Here is a 19,687-nt window from a genome sequence, read left to right on the forward strand (position 1 = left end):
ATGTGTATGTAATATTATGGTTCCTAAGGAACATGGCTCTCCATGACGACCTGGAGCTTGACTCAGTCAGTATCTACAGTCGTCATCATATCGTTACTTTGAGAAGGCAGCACGACATGAAAACCCTCTTGTCATGGCCGTCGGTAATTACATACCCGACCCTATGGACCGAACGATCCCGACCGTCGCAATAAACACGTAATTTCCTCCCGATCCACTAACGGTGCTTTTATGTACCTCAAGCACCGGTCACCGTTCTCGCCGAACCCGTCGCTTTCGACAAAGGGCTCGATGAGTAAATTAACCCACAGACACAGCCCACTGAGTTTCTCGCCGGATCTTCTCAGTGGGTCGCGTTTCCGATCCGGTGGTAGACTCCCGGTTTGAGCCCCGTGAGCTCGCCTACTAGTTTGGGTGAATGAAACAGCTAGGTTTAAAAAAAAATGAATGTTTTACAACACACCCTGTATGTAACACCTCGGTCTGCCCCCAGGTCCTCGACACGCAGCGTCGAGAAGAGCCACAGCCCTGCCGTGGAGCGCACCAAGCTGGACTCAGTGCCTGACAGGTGCGTGCACTGTGTAGCTTCCATATCATGAAGCTATGGAGACAATGTCTATAAAATAACCCAAAGGACTGCAAGGTCGGAGTGGCAGCGGACAGACAAACTGCTCACTGGAGCCGAACCCCACTTAAATGGCGACCCCGCCCCGGGGGACGCAATGTGGGTGGGCCCCCCACTGACTCATGTCTCGTTATTGTGGCGAACCTATGTGTACCACCGCCTTGCCTATTTCTACCGTGAAGCAGTAATGCGTTTCGGTTTGAAGGGTGGGGCAGCCGTTGTAACTATACTGAGAACTTAGAACTTATATCTCAAGATGGGTGGCGCATTTACGTTGTTGGGCTTCAATAACCACTTAACACCAGGTGGGCCGTGAGCTCGTCCACCTACTTCAGCAATAAAAAAAAAATAAAAAAAAACGCCAACCTTATTTATTTATTTATTTATGTACACACAGAAAAGAAGACGTAGTACAGAGTAATAGGAAAATTATGTACAAAGGCACTGCTTCAAAGGCAACCTTCTCCATTATAGCAATCTCTTTTGGCTAACCGTGAAATCTAAGTACAATAAAACTCAAAAATACAATAAAAATATAAGTATGTACAAATTAAAATAATATTTTTTATATCCTCTTGATCTTAGTCTGGATATCGGGTCGAATTAATAAAGCGATTGTATTTATGTATCACTCCTTGGGCACGTGTCGCGGTCGGGGGGCGGAGACTCCGACTCGTGCCCGGAGGGGGGGGGGGGCAGACATAGAGCCGATACGAACGCTAATCTGTCCCCAGGAGCTGCATAGCATTTATCAAGAGGGACATCAGGGAGGCGACCAGCGGCGCCGGCGACGCCTCCCAGAGCCTGAGAGATGTAAGTCGGTTAAATTACAAACGTTATACGAGATTTAAAAAAAGGAAAAAAGACTTCAAAATAAAATGATATTTCTTTTAAATATTTTTTATGACTTGGTAACTAAGAACTTTAGGTCAAGTCTTATTTTGCGGCCGTCTGGTGCAGTGGTAAGTGACATTGTCACTGCACAAGGGGGTCGCGGGTTCGAATCCCGCCAAGAGGAGATATTTGTATGATAAATATAAAATGTATTTTCCAGCTTTATGGATGTGTGTTAAATATATGTATGTCTATAATAAAAATCTTACATTTATTTCCGTTATCTGTTAGCTGTAATACAAGTTCTTTGCAAACTTAGCACGGGACCAGTTAACGTGATGTGATTGTTAGTAAATATTTATTTATATATATATTTATTTATATATATTATATATTTTAATTTTAATGAAAACTTTTTTATATTAAAAATGATGTTATGAAATGAAATGAAAACGAAATGAGATGATATGGGATGAAACATAATCTCAGTAAAATGGCGGTCGTTTACTGAGATTTTTTCAGTTGAATTTTTGGAGGATCCCGAGAAGTTACGTCCAGCGGCTTTGTTTCATTTTCCCACATTTGTGCACTTTCACAGATATTAAACAGTTAATAAACCGCCGTTATTACACATTTAAACCTGAAGAAACACTAAACAGAGGAAATTAAACAAATTAAACAAATCACACAACTTCACTCCTCGCGTTCCCACCAAAAAGTCAAAATAAAATGAGTACATCATGAAAGTGGTGAAAGTCAATTAATTATGCATTTATTAAAAACTCCCGGACATGTCGTCTGCTACTGCAAAATAGTTCTGAGATAAAAACTCGTTTTTTGTGAAGTCGGTTAAGAAGCACAGAATCTGTTTTTTGTTAATGAATTAATGTATCATTGAACGTAACAGAATTTTATACAGTAAAAAGCTTAGTGTGATATGAGAATAATTAAAATTTCACTAAAGTTAAAGGCAAAGGGAACGTAGAACATCCAGCTAGTTTTATTATTCATTAGAAGAATTACGAAATGAAACGAAACGAAATTTATCCAAATCGAATAGTTGGAACTTACTGAGATTGAAAATAAATTTTTGGACACATTTAAAAAGCCACGTCCGTCGAATTCGTATCGTTTCCCTGAAGCTCCCAAAGAAAGGAAGCGGCACACGACTCCAGCCCACTGAGTTTCTCGCCGGATCTTCTCAGTGGGTCGCGTTTCCGATCCGGTGGTAGATTCTGCGAAGCACTGCTCTTGCTAGGGCCAGTGTTATCAACACTCCGGTTTGAGCCCCGTGAGCTCGTCTACATGTTAGGGCGAAGCTGAAATAGCCTCTCAAGGCTATCAGCATAGGTACGAAAAAAAAAACAAAAAAAAAAAGAACACGACTCCTCTGCCCTGACGCTTGAAGAGTTCCACTTTGACTTCCAGCGATCATCAGGCAGCGCCAGCACGTCGCGCATCCCCGTGGCCAGCGCGGAGCACCGCCTCGCCAAGTGCGCCTCCTGGAGCGGCGACGGACCGCTCTGCGCCGACCTCACGCCCGGTGAGGCCCACCGACCGCACCCACAACCGCCCAATAACTCAATCCAACTATGGTCCTCATATCGAGGGTTGAAAGGCTGTTTAGTTTAAGCTACATTTCGCTTAACACACGACATTTATCTTTGTAACTGAGGCCGTCAGCGCAAAAGTGACCTAAGCATAATATCATAGTTAGTATGGAGATAATGAGGTTTGAATGTACTTTTATACTGCTTCGTAAGCAGTAATAATGTTACGCGCTGAGGTTCGGGATAAATAAAATTCCACCAAAGTACAACTAAAAACTGTATTCAACACTTAGAACACTTAAGCACTTCACAAATACTTTAAAACTCCCAATTCGTTTCTTCCGCTTCGCTTCAGGTGGTCCGTTCGATGTTTTCTTCCTTTTAAAAACTAAAGAGTTTTAAACAATAAAAGTTTTTCTTTACACATGTATTCTATCAGTTTATAAAATCAAACCGTCTCTAAGTAACTTGGTATACTAAATAATTATAACAGATAGATATTATTTATATCTAATAATACTAAAACTGAACTCTCTATTTACTCAATGACAGACTTAACTCCATAATACTGATTGTTTTGTTGAATTGTTTAAGTTTTTAATAATCCTAAACTAAACAAGTGTTTAGTTTTTAAAAATCCTTTTTAAAAACTAAACAATTTTCCTTAATAAAGGTTTTTCTTTACATTCATAGTCTGTCGTATTAATATTGATGTGAAGCGAAACGAGATGAAATTGTGATTGTTTTTATTCCTGCTGCGCTTCCTTCATGAGCTCCAAGCTTTTAGATCCATTTCAAAAACAAGTCAAATTTTTTTTATTCAACATACATGAAAATACACACTTGTTGAACGTCAAAAAGAACTACCGCCAATTCACAAATACTAGCCTCCGTCCAGAGAAGAACTGGCAAGAAACTCAGCGGGCATGTTTTTTTTTTAATAAATATTATTTTTTAAATATTCATTTTTACAACGTGTAATTATAACGTAACAATTATTGCAATATTGAAATGCCCGGAGCGAGCAACTCATTCCCACTTTGTGCAATCTTCTAGATCAGCAGTTCCCAAACTTATTTTGTCTACTGCCCACTTTGAGAATAAATTCAATTTTAGTGCCCCCATTTTTTCACCTAGTTACAAACCACTATAACAATAGCTCAGTCGGTGTTTAAGAGTCCTCCTAGATGTTATTACAAATCGTCTCCCAAGCCTCTACACAACGCCCCCATATTTTTCTGGGTCTCTTAACGCCCCCCCTTAGGCATGCAGCGCCCACAAGGGGGCTTTATCGCCCACTTTGGGAAAGGCTGTTCTAGATAACCATTGACTTTATAGTAAGCTTTATTTAAAACAGTAGACTAAACTATAAATATTCCTTGCAGCATTGAGGAGACGAAGGCAGAATGCGAATGAGAAGTACGCCGCGGACCCCGCCCGGGAGCTGAACCTTCGGTTCGCGAGACCGCGGCACCGGCAGCCGCAGCAGCACCCCAGGTGAGCCCCACCCGGGACCACCACCACGCGCTTAAGAACCGAGTCTATGTATCTAAGTTTCCTCAAATTTATGTGTGTGTGTGTGGGTAGTGTACTCGTGAAATGTGATGATATTAAAATTCACACAATCACTTTACGATTGAGACGCAGACCTCAAGTTTGCCAGCCACTTTTTTTTTAATGTATAAATGGGTGGACGAGCTCACGGCCCGCCTGGTATTACCGCAGTCCATAGACATCTGCAACGTAAATGCCGCCACCCACCTTGAGATATGAGTTCTAAGGTCTCAGTGTAGTAGAACAGCTGCCCCACCCTTCAAACCGAAACGCATTACTGCTTCACGGCAGAAATAGGCAGGATGGTGGTATCTACCCGCGCGGACTCACAAGACGTCCTATCACCAGTAAAAGTGGGCCAGATGAACCGTGACCTAGTTCAGCTGTCTAAGCAATAACAAAAAAATGTGCGTAACGGATTCTGTGAATGTGATCAGATTACATATGCGCGCATTCGCGTTAACACAGCCAGGCAACTATTCCTCATCGGAGCTCAGAGCGGCTTTAGTAGGGCTCACTGCATTGCTGGTCCGCATGTCTCGGAGCGAGCTTCTGTTGCCGCACAGACGATGAGCACTATGGGTGAGGGCGTCTTGAGACCGAAGTCCCCGTAGTGTAGGAAGGGGGTGTCCGCAGGGCCGGCGCGCACAGCTCCTCGTCGTCGGGCTCCCCGCCCCCCGCTCCCCCTGCGCCCGCCGCCGCGCCCCCCGCGTCCGCCGGCGCGCCGCACAACGCCGCGCGCGCCCGCCGCTTCCGCCCGCTATCCATCGCCCCCTAGGTACGTACACAGACCCATCTTCCCCTGCAATAATATACCCGGAATCTATATATTAATACGTGAAGCAAAAACTTTGTATCCCTTTTTACGAAAATTGCGCGGACGGAGGAGTATGAAGTTTTCCACACTTATACAGAATATAGAGAAGAAGTGCATAATGCTAATTTTTTTAAAAATTATGCGTTAAAAATACTTTTAAGCAATAAAAAAAACATTACACATACTAACCATGCATTTGACACAACACATCTTTGTTTACAGTCAAACTTTTGTTATTATTTAAAGTCTGTTGTGAAATTATTATAGATTATTATTGTTTATCTTTATTATTAATTGTCTATAGCCTTGACGAAATTTGTGATTAAAAATCTTTGACCAGTAAAGTATTTGACAATAGAACAATAATAATGTTCAAAGTTAAAATTTTAATTAATGATTATGGTCGAGTTTCGACCGTTGGACAACCACTGGTACACTATTATCGATCTATCTCGACAGGATCTCTTGATGACGTCACAGCGAAGAAGGACCCCCCCGGACCTCGGACTTGTATAAACGTGTGACAGCAAACTGTCCCCTCGGCGGTCCGACACGGGGACCGCTTAATATCGCCGGGCGTGTACGCGAATCTCGATTGTAAATGTTTAATTTTATCGTTGAGGCACTGTAAATGGTGATTTTTTTGAAGAAAGACGCGTAATGTGTTTGTAGATATGTTTTTACGCTTCTCGACTTAGCGTCGGCAGAGCGGTCTGCTCGTTACTAAAGTGCGATTGGAGAGCATGCATGACTTTACGTGCGGACTGGCTTCGCATCGGCAGTCCGTCGACGCGTGGCTGGAGCGAATCCGATCTTGTTCTTCGCTTAGCATCGACTGTACAGTATTCTAGTCTTCGCCATTCGAAAACATATTAAAAAGCTTTAAAAAAAGCTCATGAAGTCAGAAGCATAAAGTTTGATCCGCTGTCTCCCGAAATTGCTTTTATCTGGATTTGTGGGTAGTTTTTTTTTTTCGATAATATTTTTTAATGAAATCCCCTCTGAATCCAAATACTTGCATAGAGTATAGTGTGCACCATAAAGTACTAATGAAACGCAGTGAAATTGGTTAGGACAATTTGCGCGCCCCCTATCATACACCAACGGTATTATAACGGGACTTCCCCGGATAACAACTGTACCAGATTATGTCGCAATCGGACGAGCTGCTTACAAACGGACATACAAACGTTCTATTATTACTATATATATTTTTATTGCTTATATGGGTGGACGGGCTCACTGCCCACCTGGTGTTAAGTGGTTACTGGAGCCCATAGACATGTACAACGTAAATGCACAACCCACCTTGAGTTATGGGTTCTAAGGTCTAAAGTTCTAAGGGCAAAACACAAAAATACACGGTCCAGAATTTGTGGCAGATTCAAAAAACATTCGGTGTATAGAGGAGAATGAATCTATGATTTTCAACAAGCATTTGACTTCACAGCTCTCCGATATATATAAGACACATTATGGGGGGTAGCATTAAAAAATTTAAACATACTTATCGAGGGGTGAAAAGCTGTTTGGCTTGAACGACATTTCGCTTAACACGCGACATTTATCTTTGTAATTAAATATGCGTTTTACTGGTGGTAGGACCTCTTGTGGGTCCGCGCGGTCAGGTACTACCACCCTGCCTAATTCTGCCGTGAAGCAGTAACGCGTTTCGGTTTGAAGGGTGGGGCAGCCGTTGTAACTATAGTTGATATCTTAGAACTTATATCTCAAGTTGGGTGGCGCATTTACATTGTAGATGTCTATGGGCTCCAGTAACCACTTAACACCAGGTGGGCTGTGAGCTCGTCCACCCATCTAAGCTTGGTTCAGAACTTCCATTAAGTTTAATCTATTCAAATAGCTGAAGAAGTTTTTTTTAATGATATAAATCTAAATTTTTAATTGCTCTCCTGTAATGTTGCAAAATTTTCACTTAAACCAAATATCCTTTCGCCCCTCGATATGTGTTCAATATTGAGTAAGTCTTGAAACGCGTTTTAAGCTCGATGGAGCTTTGAATGTTTTCCGTAAGTTCGCCAAAAACGACTTCCGACTATGGCACGATTCGTGATCCCAATAGAAACAATTGGTCGTTCAAAATGAAAGTACAATTTAAGTCAAATCCTTTGAACAACGTTACGTGTTTTGTATCTAATTAAATAATTTAGCGTTTACAAACAAAAATAAATAAAAATATTATAATATAAAATGAACAACGTAAATTTTAACGTTATATTATAAATATATTTTTTAAATGATGCGGTAGCTTTCATCAAGTTTACGTCTGTGAAAATGGTGATAAATTTCCTTAAAAAGTTCAGTAAAATATATATATATATATATATTATCATGTGAAATGATGTTTAGACGCCATTACGTTCTAGTCTCGCTGTTTAGTTTAGTTTTAAAACAACAAATTCGTTATGATAATTATAAACGAAATATATAAATGAATAGGTAATAAGGTCTTCGAGAAGGTGTTGCTACGTTTTGTTTGTATTTATTTGGCTGGCAACACCGAGCTTGGTGCTGCCAGCGTCCGCAGCTCGTTGCTCACCGAACATTGCAACACCGGTTTTAATTTTAGAGTTAATGTGGAACATTACGATTGGATAATGCCGCGCCTGTATGCAAACACTTCGTTTCCACGCAAATCAATACTTGCATTTCATTAACACTAATCATACCAACACTTACTGGTACCTATTTCTACCGTACCAAAATAAACAAATAAAAATAAAATATAATTGCTGTAGATCAATTGGTAAGAAAAATCATGGAGTCAAACGTGAAAAAGCCATAAGTTGTTATGTGAATTTACAATGCATACGTTCAAATTGCGTCACTTGGCCCGCTATGGTATGCTTAGTGTTAATCTGATTGAATTTCTGTATGGCCTTTACAATTCATACAAAAAATGAGGCCATCATCGTAAAAGTGGCCTAACCCACAATTTTTCAAAATTGGTGCTTCTAAATAGCAATTTATCTGAAACAAAAGAAATTTTGACGCCAAAACCGACCTATCCCTAGTTTCAGTGATAGATAACAGATAGCGTTGTAAACATTATTTTCGCGCGTATTGTCTTTGCCTACGAAGCGGTGTAAAAGTAAATTCGGCCCTCATTAACTCCATACTAACTATGATAAGCTTAGGCCAATTTTGCGCTGGCTGCCTCAAATATAAATTAGCGCGGTTTTTTCTGTCAAACGTTCTAGTCTAATGCGACTTCCGTCTTCTAGGGAATAAAAATAAAATAAATACAATATTTAGAAACATATTTTTGTCATACTATGAATAATGTATATAATGATGATGTTAAATATCGATATATCTGTGTATATATAATATCCCACGTACATAACGATTAAGTGAGAACAGAAATATGATTGACACACAGTTGACTGTTTAAGTAAAGCCTATTGTTATACATCGGTAATGAAAAATTCAAGAAATGTCGTTGATTTGTTCGAGATGATACAATCATCTCGTTATTACATCGCACCGCCCACCACCGGAGCAGAGTTCATCCACAGCGCGTTTCCAGAGATCTTTTTTGCCACGTACCATCCGGCTTTGGAATGAGCTCCCCTCCACGGCATTTCCCGAGCGCTATGACATGTCCTTCTTCAAATGAGACTTGTGGAGAGTATTAAGCGGTAGGCAGCGGCTTTGCTCTGCCCCTGGCATTGCTGACGTCCATGGGCAACGGTATCCACTCACCATCAAGTGGGCCGTATGCGCGTCTGCCTACAAGGGCAACAAAAAAAAGTTATCAATAAATGGAAATGGTATAAATGGAATTATACAAAGCGCCTGGATTGCCTAACTATAATGAAATGAAAATGAATGAAATGCGTTTACCTCAGGCAACTTAAGCCCATAAATGTTCACATACAATTACATAATTATTAAATCAAAATACCGTACAATTAAAATTACAATTTATCAGAATTACTAAGAATAAAAATCTAATCGAATCAAATGAAATTGTATTAAAATTATTAAAATTAAAATTATCAACTACTAATATAAAAATTGCAATTAAATAAATACAATACTTTAATTCTACTTATAAATAGATTCGTTATCAGTATCGTTCCCGGAGTCTACTCGATATTCCGGTGTCTTAGTAACAGAAATCGACATAATTACTTCAGTGCGCCGCGTAGGGCACCGGTGGCCTACACAACAGTGAAAGGATTAAATAAACAATTCAATTGTGTTCTCACTCAGTCGTTGGGGCATACACACGGACGCCTGTACGGGAAATCATGTTTATTTGAATCTAGCGTGATTGCGCTTTTGTTTTTAAGCAACGCATGCGATTTATCTAACGCGACATCAGAGCCAAAACGATCGAAATGCCCATTTTAGAACGTCTCATAATCAACCGTGATCCGACTGTCTCAAGCTATATTGTTAAACGTCGATTTGGAGGCGTTATTTACTTTGTTAGAAATTAACCGAATGTAACTTAGAATTTTATGGTGATGTTTGTTAAGTAACAAAATATGCACATATCGGCTTAGGATGTCACCGCCGTGATCCAATATAACGTAAGGGCCTTCTATTATTAGGTACGACGCTGTCATCACAGTTTCATTATAGCGTAAAAATAAGCTTTTCGAGATGAATGTTGTTAAAAATTAAGCAATAATGAAAAAATATTCAAATAAAAGCAGCGTTATAAATTTTGATAGCATTTAATGAAACGAGTTCTATTCTGTCAGTTACTGTCAAGTGTCAAAGCGAGAGGCGGGAAGTTGAAGACATGTTTGAATCTTTTTTTTTAAATGACAACAGAGTTGGCTGTGGTGTCGAAAACGTAATTCCTTACAGGTGTCTATATTATTTTGTTAGATACATTAATATTTAAGTCCGCATGTATGTATATGGCAGTTTAAAGTTATTTACGTTAAAATGTCGCACGCTCGTCTCGTTCGTTCATTTGCAATGTATTTTTTTTTATATGTTTACCGAATGCACAATGACATTTAATAAAAGGTAATTTTGTCCTTGTATTGTGGTTTTATTTGGTCAGTTTCCTTGGCGTCTGTGAATTTGGTACCAGTACGGGCGTGGTTATGTCGTCACGTCAAATACGTAAGTTGTTAGAACGACCGCGCAATGGAAAGCGCATTTACTGGTGGCCCGGAGGCCTTTCCAATTTCACCAGGGCAGGTGGGCGAGCAAAGGCTCAGCCAGGAGGGATGGGATTAGCTAACAGCTGCCCGAACGCCTCCGAAGGAGACCTAAACAACTCAAGAGCAGCTGCTTCGCGAATGAATCTACTACCGGATCGCGACTCGCTGAGAAGATCCGGCGAGAAACTCAATGGGCTAAAGTTAAAATGTACAGGTACTATATGTATAAAAAAAAATTGTAATTTTAAATTCAATAACATTCTCATTTTGTCTACAACACGCAAGTACCAAAGAGAGAACAGTAATATTCTGGATATTACGTAAAACCACACAGAAGCCGCAACCATTGAAAACCCGTATATAAAACAGCTTCCACATAATCCTGCCATATCAAACCTCGAGCGGTAGAAAAAAAGCAAGGTAAATATCGATGAATTTTCGCAAAATAAAAACCAATTATTTTGAAATATAACTTTAATAATAATATAATCTGGATGTAGATATGTATTTACAAAATCATTTAAATCAACCCATTACTATTCTATGCTTCAAAATACTCGTAACTGCCCTATAAATTATCACTTAGTATTCAACTATTACTAATTTATTAACTATAACTATTTTAACTTATTTTAACTATACCTAAAAAAAAAAATACCACTTCTAATTTAAGTTACTTTGACAGATCGATATTTCGATTAAATACGTTTCGATAATTTATTAGATCTGATTTTATGAGAGGGCTACGTGAGGTTTTCAATATATAGTGATAATGCGATACATTCTCCTTGATAAGAAAAATAAATAAAAACTGGCGGGCATAGTCCAGACTTTAGATAGGTGCAATAATAGTAAATGAAATAATCTTTTTTTTTTGTCTGTCTTAAAAATTTATACAGTTGAAGTTCGCGCTGTAATAAAACATTTTATTACTGGTGTCTACTACTGTGAGTCCGCACGGCAGGTACCACCGCCCAGCCTATTTCGGCAGTGAAGCAGTAATGCGTTTTGGTTTGAAGGGCGGGGCAGCCGTTGTAGTGTAAAAACTGAGACCTTAGAACTCAAATCACAAGGTAGGTGGCGGCACTTACGTTGTCTGTCGATGTCTTACGATGTCTATGGGCTCCGGTAACCACTCAACACCCGGTGGATCGTGAGCTCGTCCACCAACTTAAGCAATAAAATAAAATGCGCTTAATTTTTTTTACTACGGAGCTGGTAAATCGAGACTTAAGAGCAACGTAAGAGCGTGCTCATCCACTTTCTAGGGTTACGCGTTAGTGTGCTGAGTTCAAGGCGAAGATGAACTAACATTAACGACGACCCCCGCAAGAGACGTCATACATCGGTAGTGAGTGAGCAAATGATTGAAAAAGTTAAAACATTGGCTTGGCGTAGTCTTACTGTTCGTTTTATGGCAGAAGAAATGAAGATTTCTATAAGAAGTTATACACGAAGGTGTGAGAAAAAGTGTCAGCTCACCAGTCGCCCTGAAAGCTTTCTGACGCGCACAAAAAACGAGATTGAGGATTTCGCAAAGCTATTTTGGATTTAGGTTCTGGTACCGATTTTTGGCTCTATTCATAACTATGGACGAAACATGGCTTCAACATTATTTTTTTATGGTTGAAGAATTACTGGTGGCCCGGTGGCCTTACCAGTTTCGCCAGGACCGGTGGACGAGCAAGGACTCAACCAGAAGGGGTGGGATTTGCTATCAGCTGCCCGAGCGCCTCCAAAGGAGACCTAACAACTCAAGTGCAGCTGCTTCGAGAATGAATCTACTACCGGATCGGAATCGCGACTCGCTGAGAAGATCCGGCGAGAAACTCAGCGGACTGATGTATGGGTTAGGCTGCACGTCAGACTTTTCGACGGAGTATGGTTACCAGGGTCCCTAAGCCTGTCCATGACTCGATCTTAAGTTGGATAAGACGATTCCATCCGCTGGTCAGATAGCTGTTTTTTCGGAACAGCCAAGGGGTGATAATTATCGAATGCCTTAATCAGCATCACTATTGCAAAGACTTAGTGCGCAGAACAAATATCAAAGTTGCGTGAGGAAATACGCAAGCAACGGCGTGGAAAGCTCACTAAGGTTTTGTTTCATCAAGATAGCGCATCGGCGATGGCTGCCATTCAAGAAGTTGGCTTGGAATTGATGGAACATCCTCCATATTCACCGATCCTAGCTTCTAGTAATTTCTACCTATTCCCGCAACCAAAGAAACATCTCAGGGGCCTTAAAATTTGAAAATATTGACGCATTAGTCGCAGAGGTAATTTTTAGGCGATCAGGAAGAAGATTCTTTAAAAAGGAAATTTTAGCTTCAGAAAAAAGATACACAAAGTGTTTGAACCTGATAGGTGACCGCGCCGAAAAATAAAATGACATATATTCAAAAAAACATAATTGCGTCATAATCATTATCACTTTTATTGGACACTCTTAGTAAGCCCGCATGTAGGTCACCGGTGCCCTACGCGGCGCACTGAAGTAATTATGTCGATTTCTGTTACTAAGGCAACAGAATGTCTACTAGACTCTAGGAAAGAAGAATCCGAACGATACTGAGATTAAATCTATTTCTAAGATATAGATAGATTCTGTATATAAAAGTCTAAAACATACATTAACAAACATAATTGTAAATAGATATTTTATGCTTTAACAAAAACCGACTTCAAATAGAAAAAAAATATATTCCACAACAAATTAATATACGCTAAAAACAATAATCATCGAAATCGGTTCGCGTGATATTGAGTTATTGAGTTATTCATCTATTTGTCGCGCACGTACTTAATGCAAATTTAAGACTTATATGGTTTTCTCATGGATACCATCATTAGAACTGGACTAAATTGTAATGGGACCACACGGGAAGCTTCAGCTTTCTAATAAAAAAAGGATCATCAAAATCGATTCACATAGTCAAAAGTTATGAGGTAACAAACATAAAAAAACATATAGTCGAATTGAGAACTAAGAAGTTTTTAACCGACTTCAAAAAGGAGGAGGTTGCCTTCGCAAATCTAGGCAATCTGCCTGGATTAGTAACATAAAAGTACAATTACTTCAGTGTGCCGCGTAGGGCACCGGTAACCTACATGACAGTTAAAGGGTTTTAAAGGCGATACTTTTTTTAACACTATTCAAACCAAACTATGCCACGAAGCCAATTAAAAAACACCCTACTTCAAGCAAATGGTTAGGATCGTCAAATCACCAATATTGCTATAAAAAAATCATGCAATAAATAAATTCTTAACAAAGGCTACCTAAATAGACAGAGACAGACAGCCACATGTTACTCAACTACTCGGGAGTGAGCTATAACTGACCGGCAACTTAGTGTTTTGGACAAGAGCAGGTACACTACTCAAAGAACCCTTCCTCTCCTTACGTCGCACGCTCATTGCTTATAAATCTAATAGACCTCACTAACAAACCCTACCATTCATGGACAAAATAAACAAATAGTACTATGGGCAACGTACACTGAACTAACACATACACTCTGTCTTAGATCTCTACTTTGTAGTAGGCAAATCGGCATCTAACAAACATGGATCCCATCGTGGCTGAGCCTTTGCTCGCTCACTTGTCCTAGTGAGACTGGAAAGGCCTCCGGGCTCCCAGTAATCTTTCAATCATTAAAATAGATATAGTTCACGAACATTCATCAGGTGGAACGGATACCTTTAGGGATTGCACTTTACTCTCGCTAATAAGTTTGACTACCTTCAAATCACTGTGGTACCTCCTGACGTGTATGTCCAAAAGGGAGAGCCTCACAGTCTGGTAGTCACACAACTTGCATTTAAACGGTTTGTTGCCGGTGTGCAATGCTTCGTGACACAGCAGCGCTTCCAATTTAGGAGTTTTGAAGTCGCAATACTTGCACAGGTGCTTTGTGCCCATGTGAATCGTCCTCACGTGCTTCTCGATCTCATGCTTATGCTTACACGTGTAATTACACAGTTCACATTTGAACGTGTAGTGGGAGCGCTGATGCATAACGAATTGGCATTTGAAATTCGTTGTGAAATCACAATTCTGACATCTCATTTCTAGGGATGAGGCGCTGCGTTTGTTGTGCAACGCTATCTGATCTTTGGTCTTCGTTTTGAAGTCGCAGTTGGAGCAGTGGTACGGGCGCTTGTCGTCAGTGTGGTGTCTTTGATAGTGCCTCTGCACCGTTGCCTTGAATTTCGATATGTAATTGCAATGAGAACAACCAAATGGTCTTTCTCTGTCATTAGAGTCCAATACTTGAATGGTTTTCTTGTCGATTTTATCTGAATATGGGGTGCTGTAAGTCAACGGTAATTCATTTGATATCTCCGTGTAATTTAACAGTTCTTTCGGTAAAAAATCTTCAGCGTTCGAATAGTTTTGACTGTAATTACTGGTATTCGTATAGGAGTTGATATTGTATGAGCTGTGGTTCGTTTGATTCGTGATTGAAGGAAGGTTTTGCTCACCGAGATTCAAACTCAAAGTTTCGTCTACATTTTGTTCTTGAATATTATTATGTTTATTTCTATGTGAGTTTTTCGTGTAGATTTCCTTGAAATGTGTATTACTGTGTTTCTTGCTTTCGCATTTATAAAAAGTTTGGTATTCACAGTAAACGCACTTTATGACTTCATTCTGGCGACTCCTTTGCTTGTGTATGTTCAATCTCCATCCAACTATTGTTGTAAAATCACAAAATTCACATTTCTTTGCTTTCTCCGTTATCTCGTTATGTATCTGAGACAGATGCCTGTGTATGTGACCTGAATGTTTTGTTACAAACGAACATTTGTCACATTTAAATTCGACAATTTCTTTCGAATGCTTCTTTTTGTGTTTCTTATAATTGTTGATGTACGAAGTTGAATATGTACAATTCTCACATTGGTAACGCTTTTCGGACTTGTGTTTTCGCTTGTGAGCGTTCAGATTGTCCTTGAAAAGTGTTGTGTAATCGCACAAAGCACATTTGAGGGGGGTAATTATTTTCTCTCCAGTCTCCGTACATTTATGCTCGACTATCATGTGCCTTCTCAAGCAGGACGTGTATTTGGTAGCGTAATCGCATTGTTTACACGTATACGGTTTTATGTTTGTATGTCTGACAGTGTGCATGGCTAATGAGTTTTTGTAGACGGTCGTAAAATCGCAATGATCGCATTTCAATAGTTTGGTTGGTTTATAACGATTTTTTCTTCTTTTAGAATTCGTCCAGTCCTTATCGCTTTCGACTAATTGGAGGTTCAGTAAACTGGAATATACAAAATAGACAATGTAAAATGTTTTCATTCATAACTTTTCAAGAAAACAATTTTTTCTTGGATATACTTAATTGTAACTGCCTAACTTTTATTTGAGGAAATAATAAGTAAATGTATGGGGTTTATATTACTCGCCGGGATGCCTCCCTGGGACCTGGAAGCGGAGGCGCTTGCTGCGGATTACGCGTGGCGATGTGATCTCCGCTCCAGGGGGGAGCCGCGTCCCGGCGCGGCGGAAGTTCGAGCGCGGAAGCTTCAATCTCGGCGTGCCGTGCTCGAGGCGTGGTCTCGCCGCCTGGCGGACCCCGCCTACGGGCGACGGACCGTCGAGGCGATCCGCCCGGTCCTCTGGGACTGGGCGAATCGCGACCGAGGACGTCTCACCTTCCGAGCGACGCAGGTGCTCACGGGACACGGCTGTTTCGGTCGCTACCTGCACCTCGTCGCCCGGAGGGAGCCGACGCCGAAGTGCCACCATTGCAGTGGCTGCAACGAGGACACGGCGGAGCACACGCTCGCGTGCTGCCCCGCTTTCGCGGAGCAGCGCCGCGTCCTCGTTGCAAAAATAGGACCGGACTTGTCGCTTCCGACCGTCGTGGCTGCGATGCTCGGCAGCGATGAGTCCTGGCAGGCGATGCTCGACTTCTGCGAGTCCACCATCTCGCAGAAGGAGGCGGCGGAACGGGAGAGGGAGAACTCTTCCTTCCTCTCGGCGCCGTGCCGCCGTCGTCGAGCCGGGGGTCGGAGGAGGGCGTTTGTCCAGCTTCGGCCCCTATGAGGAGGCAGTCTCCTCCCGGTGATGGTCACGGGGCGACTTAAGGGGGCTGAGACTGCGCCGCACGCTACCGTCACTCTAGCGCGCTGGCACCAGGAGGACGGGACGACGCGTCGGCGGTTGCGGACTGCGATGCGGTCCGCATTTTCGTCGTCGCTGTCGTCGCCGAACATACTGTGGAAGAGCAACCCGGTCGGCGGTGTATCGCGTTCCGACCCGGCAGGCTGGTTCTAGCCCAGCGGGGTATCCCGGAACACCAGCGGCATCGCCTGGGCGGCCTGAAGGGCCGCCGTACCGCGGAGACTGACGTCGTTGGTCGTCGACTAACGCCTCGACGACCCGTCGGTCGGGCGTCCTCGGGGTGGCGCCGCGTGTCTGGTTGTAGTGTTGACCGCGGGAACCCCCCTACTCTGACCGGGTTTTGACCCCGGACGGAGATCGGACGCCGGGTGTAAGAGTGCAGGGGAGTCGTTTAGTGGGTGGGCCCTAAATTCCTTGGGCCCGCGGTCTGCTCTCAACACCTGCAGATCGTTGAGTCTCACATACCCCGCGCGCCCCCTAGGCGCGGGGACCTCGTAGGAGGTTCGGCCCTCGGCCCGGAAAAAAAAAAAAAAGGGGTTTATATTACAAAATAATTTGTAGGTACTCCAACTGATGATAGAGAAATAATAATGACTTGAGGAAGCTGGGTCATTGCTGCATAATTTAGATAGAATATATATGAGTGTTAAGTATGGGTGGCATTCTTCATAGCGATGTCTATAAGCTCTTGTAACATAAGGTCTCATGGATCATTTGGAACCTCTTGGTTTAGGGAGGAACTTCAATTCTCTCTTTGTATCATGTGTTCCATAGGTAGTGCTCTGAGAATCTGTTCAAGATGATCCATCGATTGCCACTTTACCATTACACTTCCCATCATGAGATATTATTCTTCAAATATGGTTTTCGAAGAGTACAGTACTCAGAGGTATACAGCAACTTCATGGTGCCATTGGGTTCACCTAAGATCACCAATTACAGTAATTAAGAGTAGGCATTAGATACAAATATTGAAAATCTAAATACTGCACCAGCTCAATTAAATCATTCAGTTAAGATAACGATAGTTTGGTAGTTCACAAGTACCGACAGCTGTCAACAAAGTGTATTGTTAATGTCGTGCAATTATATTCACAACTCTTGTTTTTCTCTCAAAGTATAAGCCAATAAACAACCTTCCTATTGTTAGAGATATTCAGTTTGTATAATAAAACATTATAGATCATTTACTTCTCTACAGGAGCGATTTCTTCATCAGACAATTCACTGTTCTCTCCATTGACTGGTTCACATTTGACCCAAACGCTCATGAAATGACTCTCCTTATTTACACTTTCATCTGTTTCTTCAGTCATTTTCGATTCTCTGAAATATTAAATATAACAAATAACTACGATTCTTTTTTTTTTAAATCAAGTTTTGCAAGTTTTGTAAATAAAACAATATGTATATTGCGGATCGTACACTTTGGATCTAGTAGTAAGCAGCTACCGGTGCTATAAACCCTGACCGTTTCTAAACTTGTATTTAGAATAACAATTGTACTTTGTTTTTGTTGTAAGTAGCCAGTTAACAAGCCGCCCGGTAGCCACCAGGTTCATTGAGACCATAATATCAATGCTGTCATTGACTTTGAGACATGAGCTCGAATTTTTGTTTAGATTTAATTGGTTGTTTTTCTGCAAAGTTTTTCTCGTATTTAACCGAAATTAGAGCTGCCAATGTTTGTCATACTTTTCGAATGCTCGCATTATATTTGCACCGGTTTGATTGACCAAAACAAATTAATAAACTACTCACCATGTGTTTTTCCTTGATACTGTTGAAGACTGCGTTGAAAGATTCACAAAAAAACAATATCTTGCTTTTGGATTATGTTTGTTAAAGACATAGGAATAATATCAATGAATCCTCTGTCGTAGTTAAGTTCACCATATATTACATAGCAAACCCAGAATCTTAAAGGGATTTTTTTGTTCTTTTATTTAAATTGCAATACTATGTTTGTACGTAGATTTGACATCCATCAAATATCAATAACAAATTATTGAGTACCGTAAAATGGGGCGATTAGGGACAAATTCCAACTTTATGAGCAATTTTAAGGTAGTTGTTGATGTATATAATGCTATATCAGGATCAAAATGATTGAGTCTTGGGGGCATCTTTGTTAACTAATTTAAAATTATGCAACTAGCATTCCAGTTTAAGCAAAAAATGCAAAAATAGGTGTAATCCCTATTTACCCGAAAATTGCGGTTAATTGGGACGAAATGAGAAATTTGCTAGGGTTGGCATTACTTTTATTTTTATATATAGTTTTAATTTATTTATTTATTTAGTTGCACCAACAAAGTGATCATCAATAAAAAAATTGAAAAACTGACAAAAGTACATGGCAGACATCACCTCAATTATAGGTGCAATCGACAGTGCTGATATTTCTATCTGGCTTAAGAGATTAGGTGTGTCGGTTATTCCATGGATTAATCAGATGGATACCCCCACTCTGAACAAATATTAAATATTTTATTATGTATTACTTAGACATTTTTGTCCACCTTGAAATTTCATTGATCTTGTTACATGTCTCTGCAAAATCGACTTACTTATATTAAATTGCTTATCTATTTCAACTAAAGACTTATTCCCAATTTCGCTTCGAATAAACCAGATTTTTACCAACAAATTTAAAAAATATTGTTATAACTACATAGACAACCCTACAAACCTGTACCTATTTATACTTAGGTCGTTTCCATTTCACGTATTCTCATCCCAATTGACCCCTTTTTCGTTGTTATTTATACCTAAGACGTCCCCAATATCCCCAAAAACAACAGATTTGTACATGTATTTTTATTTAATCAAATACCATAGAGTTACTATTCTAACTGGAGTGCTTACTTCGTTTGACATAAAAACTAAAAATATACTTTATCTCTATGGCTTAAAGTTTATTTTTAAATAGCAAAAGATGTAAGGAAAAACGGTCTGAAAAGAGAATGATTATTAAGTGGTGGTGTCCCTCTCGCACATTTTACAAACAAAAAGCAG

General features: G+C 40.5%; 2 protein-coding genes across 5 annotated transcripts in view; one reads left to right on the forward strand and one right to left on the reverse strand.

The window, feature by feature from the left end:
• Window positions 1-10,405, forward strand: part of LOC101738454 (tau-tubulin kinase homolog Asator) — a 73,341-nt gene extending 62,936 nt beyond the window's left edge. For all 4 annotated transcript variants that reach the window (XM_021350986.3, XM_012694373.4, XM_021350988.3 and 1 more), the window contains exons 26-31: window positions 494-568; window positions 1,360-1,438; window positions 2,888-3,002; window positions 4,395-4,506; window positions 5,200-5,341; window positions 5,840-10,405. In XM_021350986.3, the coding sequence (XP_021206661.1) occupies window positions 494-568; window positions 1,360-1,438; window positions 2,888-3,002; window positions 4,395-4,506; window positions 5,200-5,341 (523 nt within the window). In that variant the 3' untranslated portion in view covers window positions 5,840-10,405. The remainder of the gene's footprint in view (window positions 1-493; window positions 569-1,359; window positions 1,439-2,887; window positions 3,003-4,394; window positions 4,507-5,199; window positions 5,342-5,839) is intronic.
• Window positions 10,406-10,986: 581 nt separating this feature from the next.
• Window positions 10,987-18,852, reverse strand: LOC101738585 (zinc finger protein 845). The gene is made up of 3 exons (XM_012694412.4): window positions 18,431-18,852; window positions 17,861-17,995; window positions 10,987-15,803 (listed from the first exon to the last, which is right to left on the reverse strand). The coding sequence occupies exons 2-3, from the start codon at window positions 17,983-17,985 to the stop codon at window positions 14,204-14,206; spliced, it is 1,725 nt and encodes a 574-aa protein (XP_012549866.2). The 5' UTR covers window positions 17,986-17,995; window positions 18,431-18,852; the 3' UTR covers window positions 10,987-14,203.
• Window positions 18,853-19,687: the final 835 nt, after the last annotated feature.

This window comes from Bombyx mori, chromosome 23, assembly GCF_030269925.1.
Source record: "Bombyx mori chromosome 23, ASM3026992v2".
Taxonomy (NCBI): Eukaryota; Metazoa; Arthropoda; class Insecta; order Lepidoptera; family Bombycidae; genus Bombyx; species Bombyx mori.

Bases quoted from the DNA above. Each gene is read 5' to 3' on its own strand.
- LOC101738585 (XM_012694412.4), bottom strand. From the start codon at position 17,985: ATGACTGAAGAAACAGATGAAAGTGTAAATAAGGAGAGTCATTTCATG. The intron at 15,804-17,860 runs GTAAATGATCTA...TGTATATTCCAG, and splicing joins GAAATCGCTCCTGTAGAGAA to TTTACTGAACCTCCAATTAG.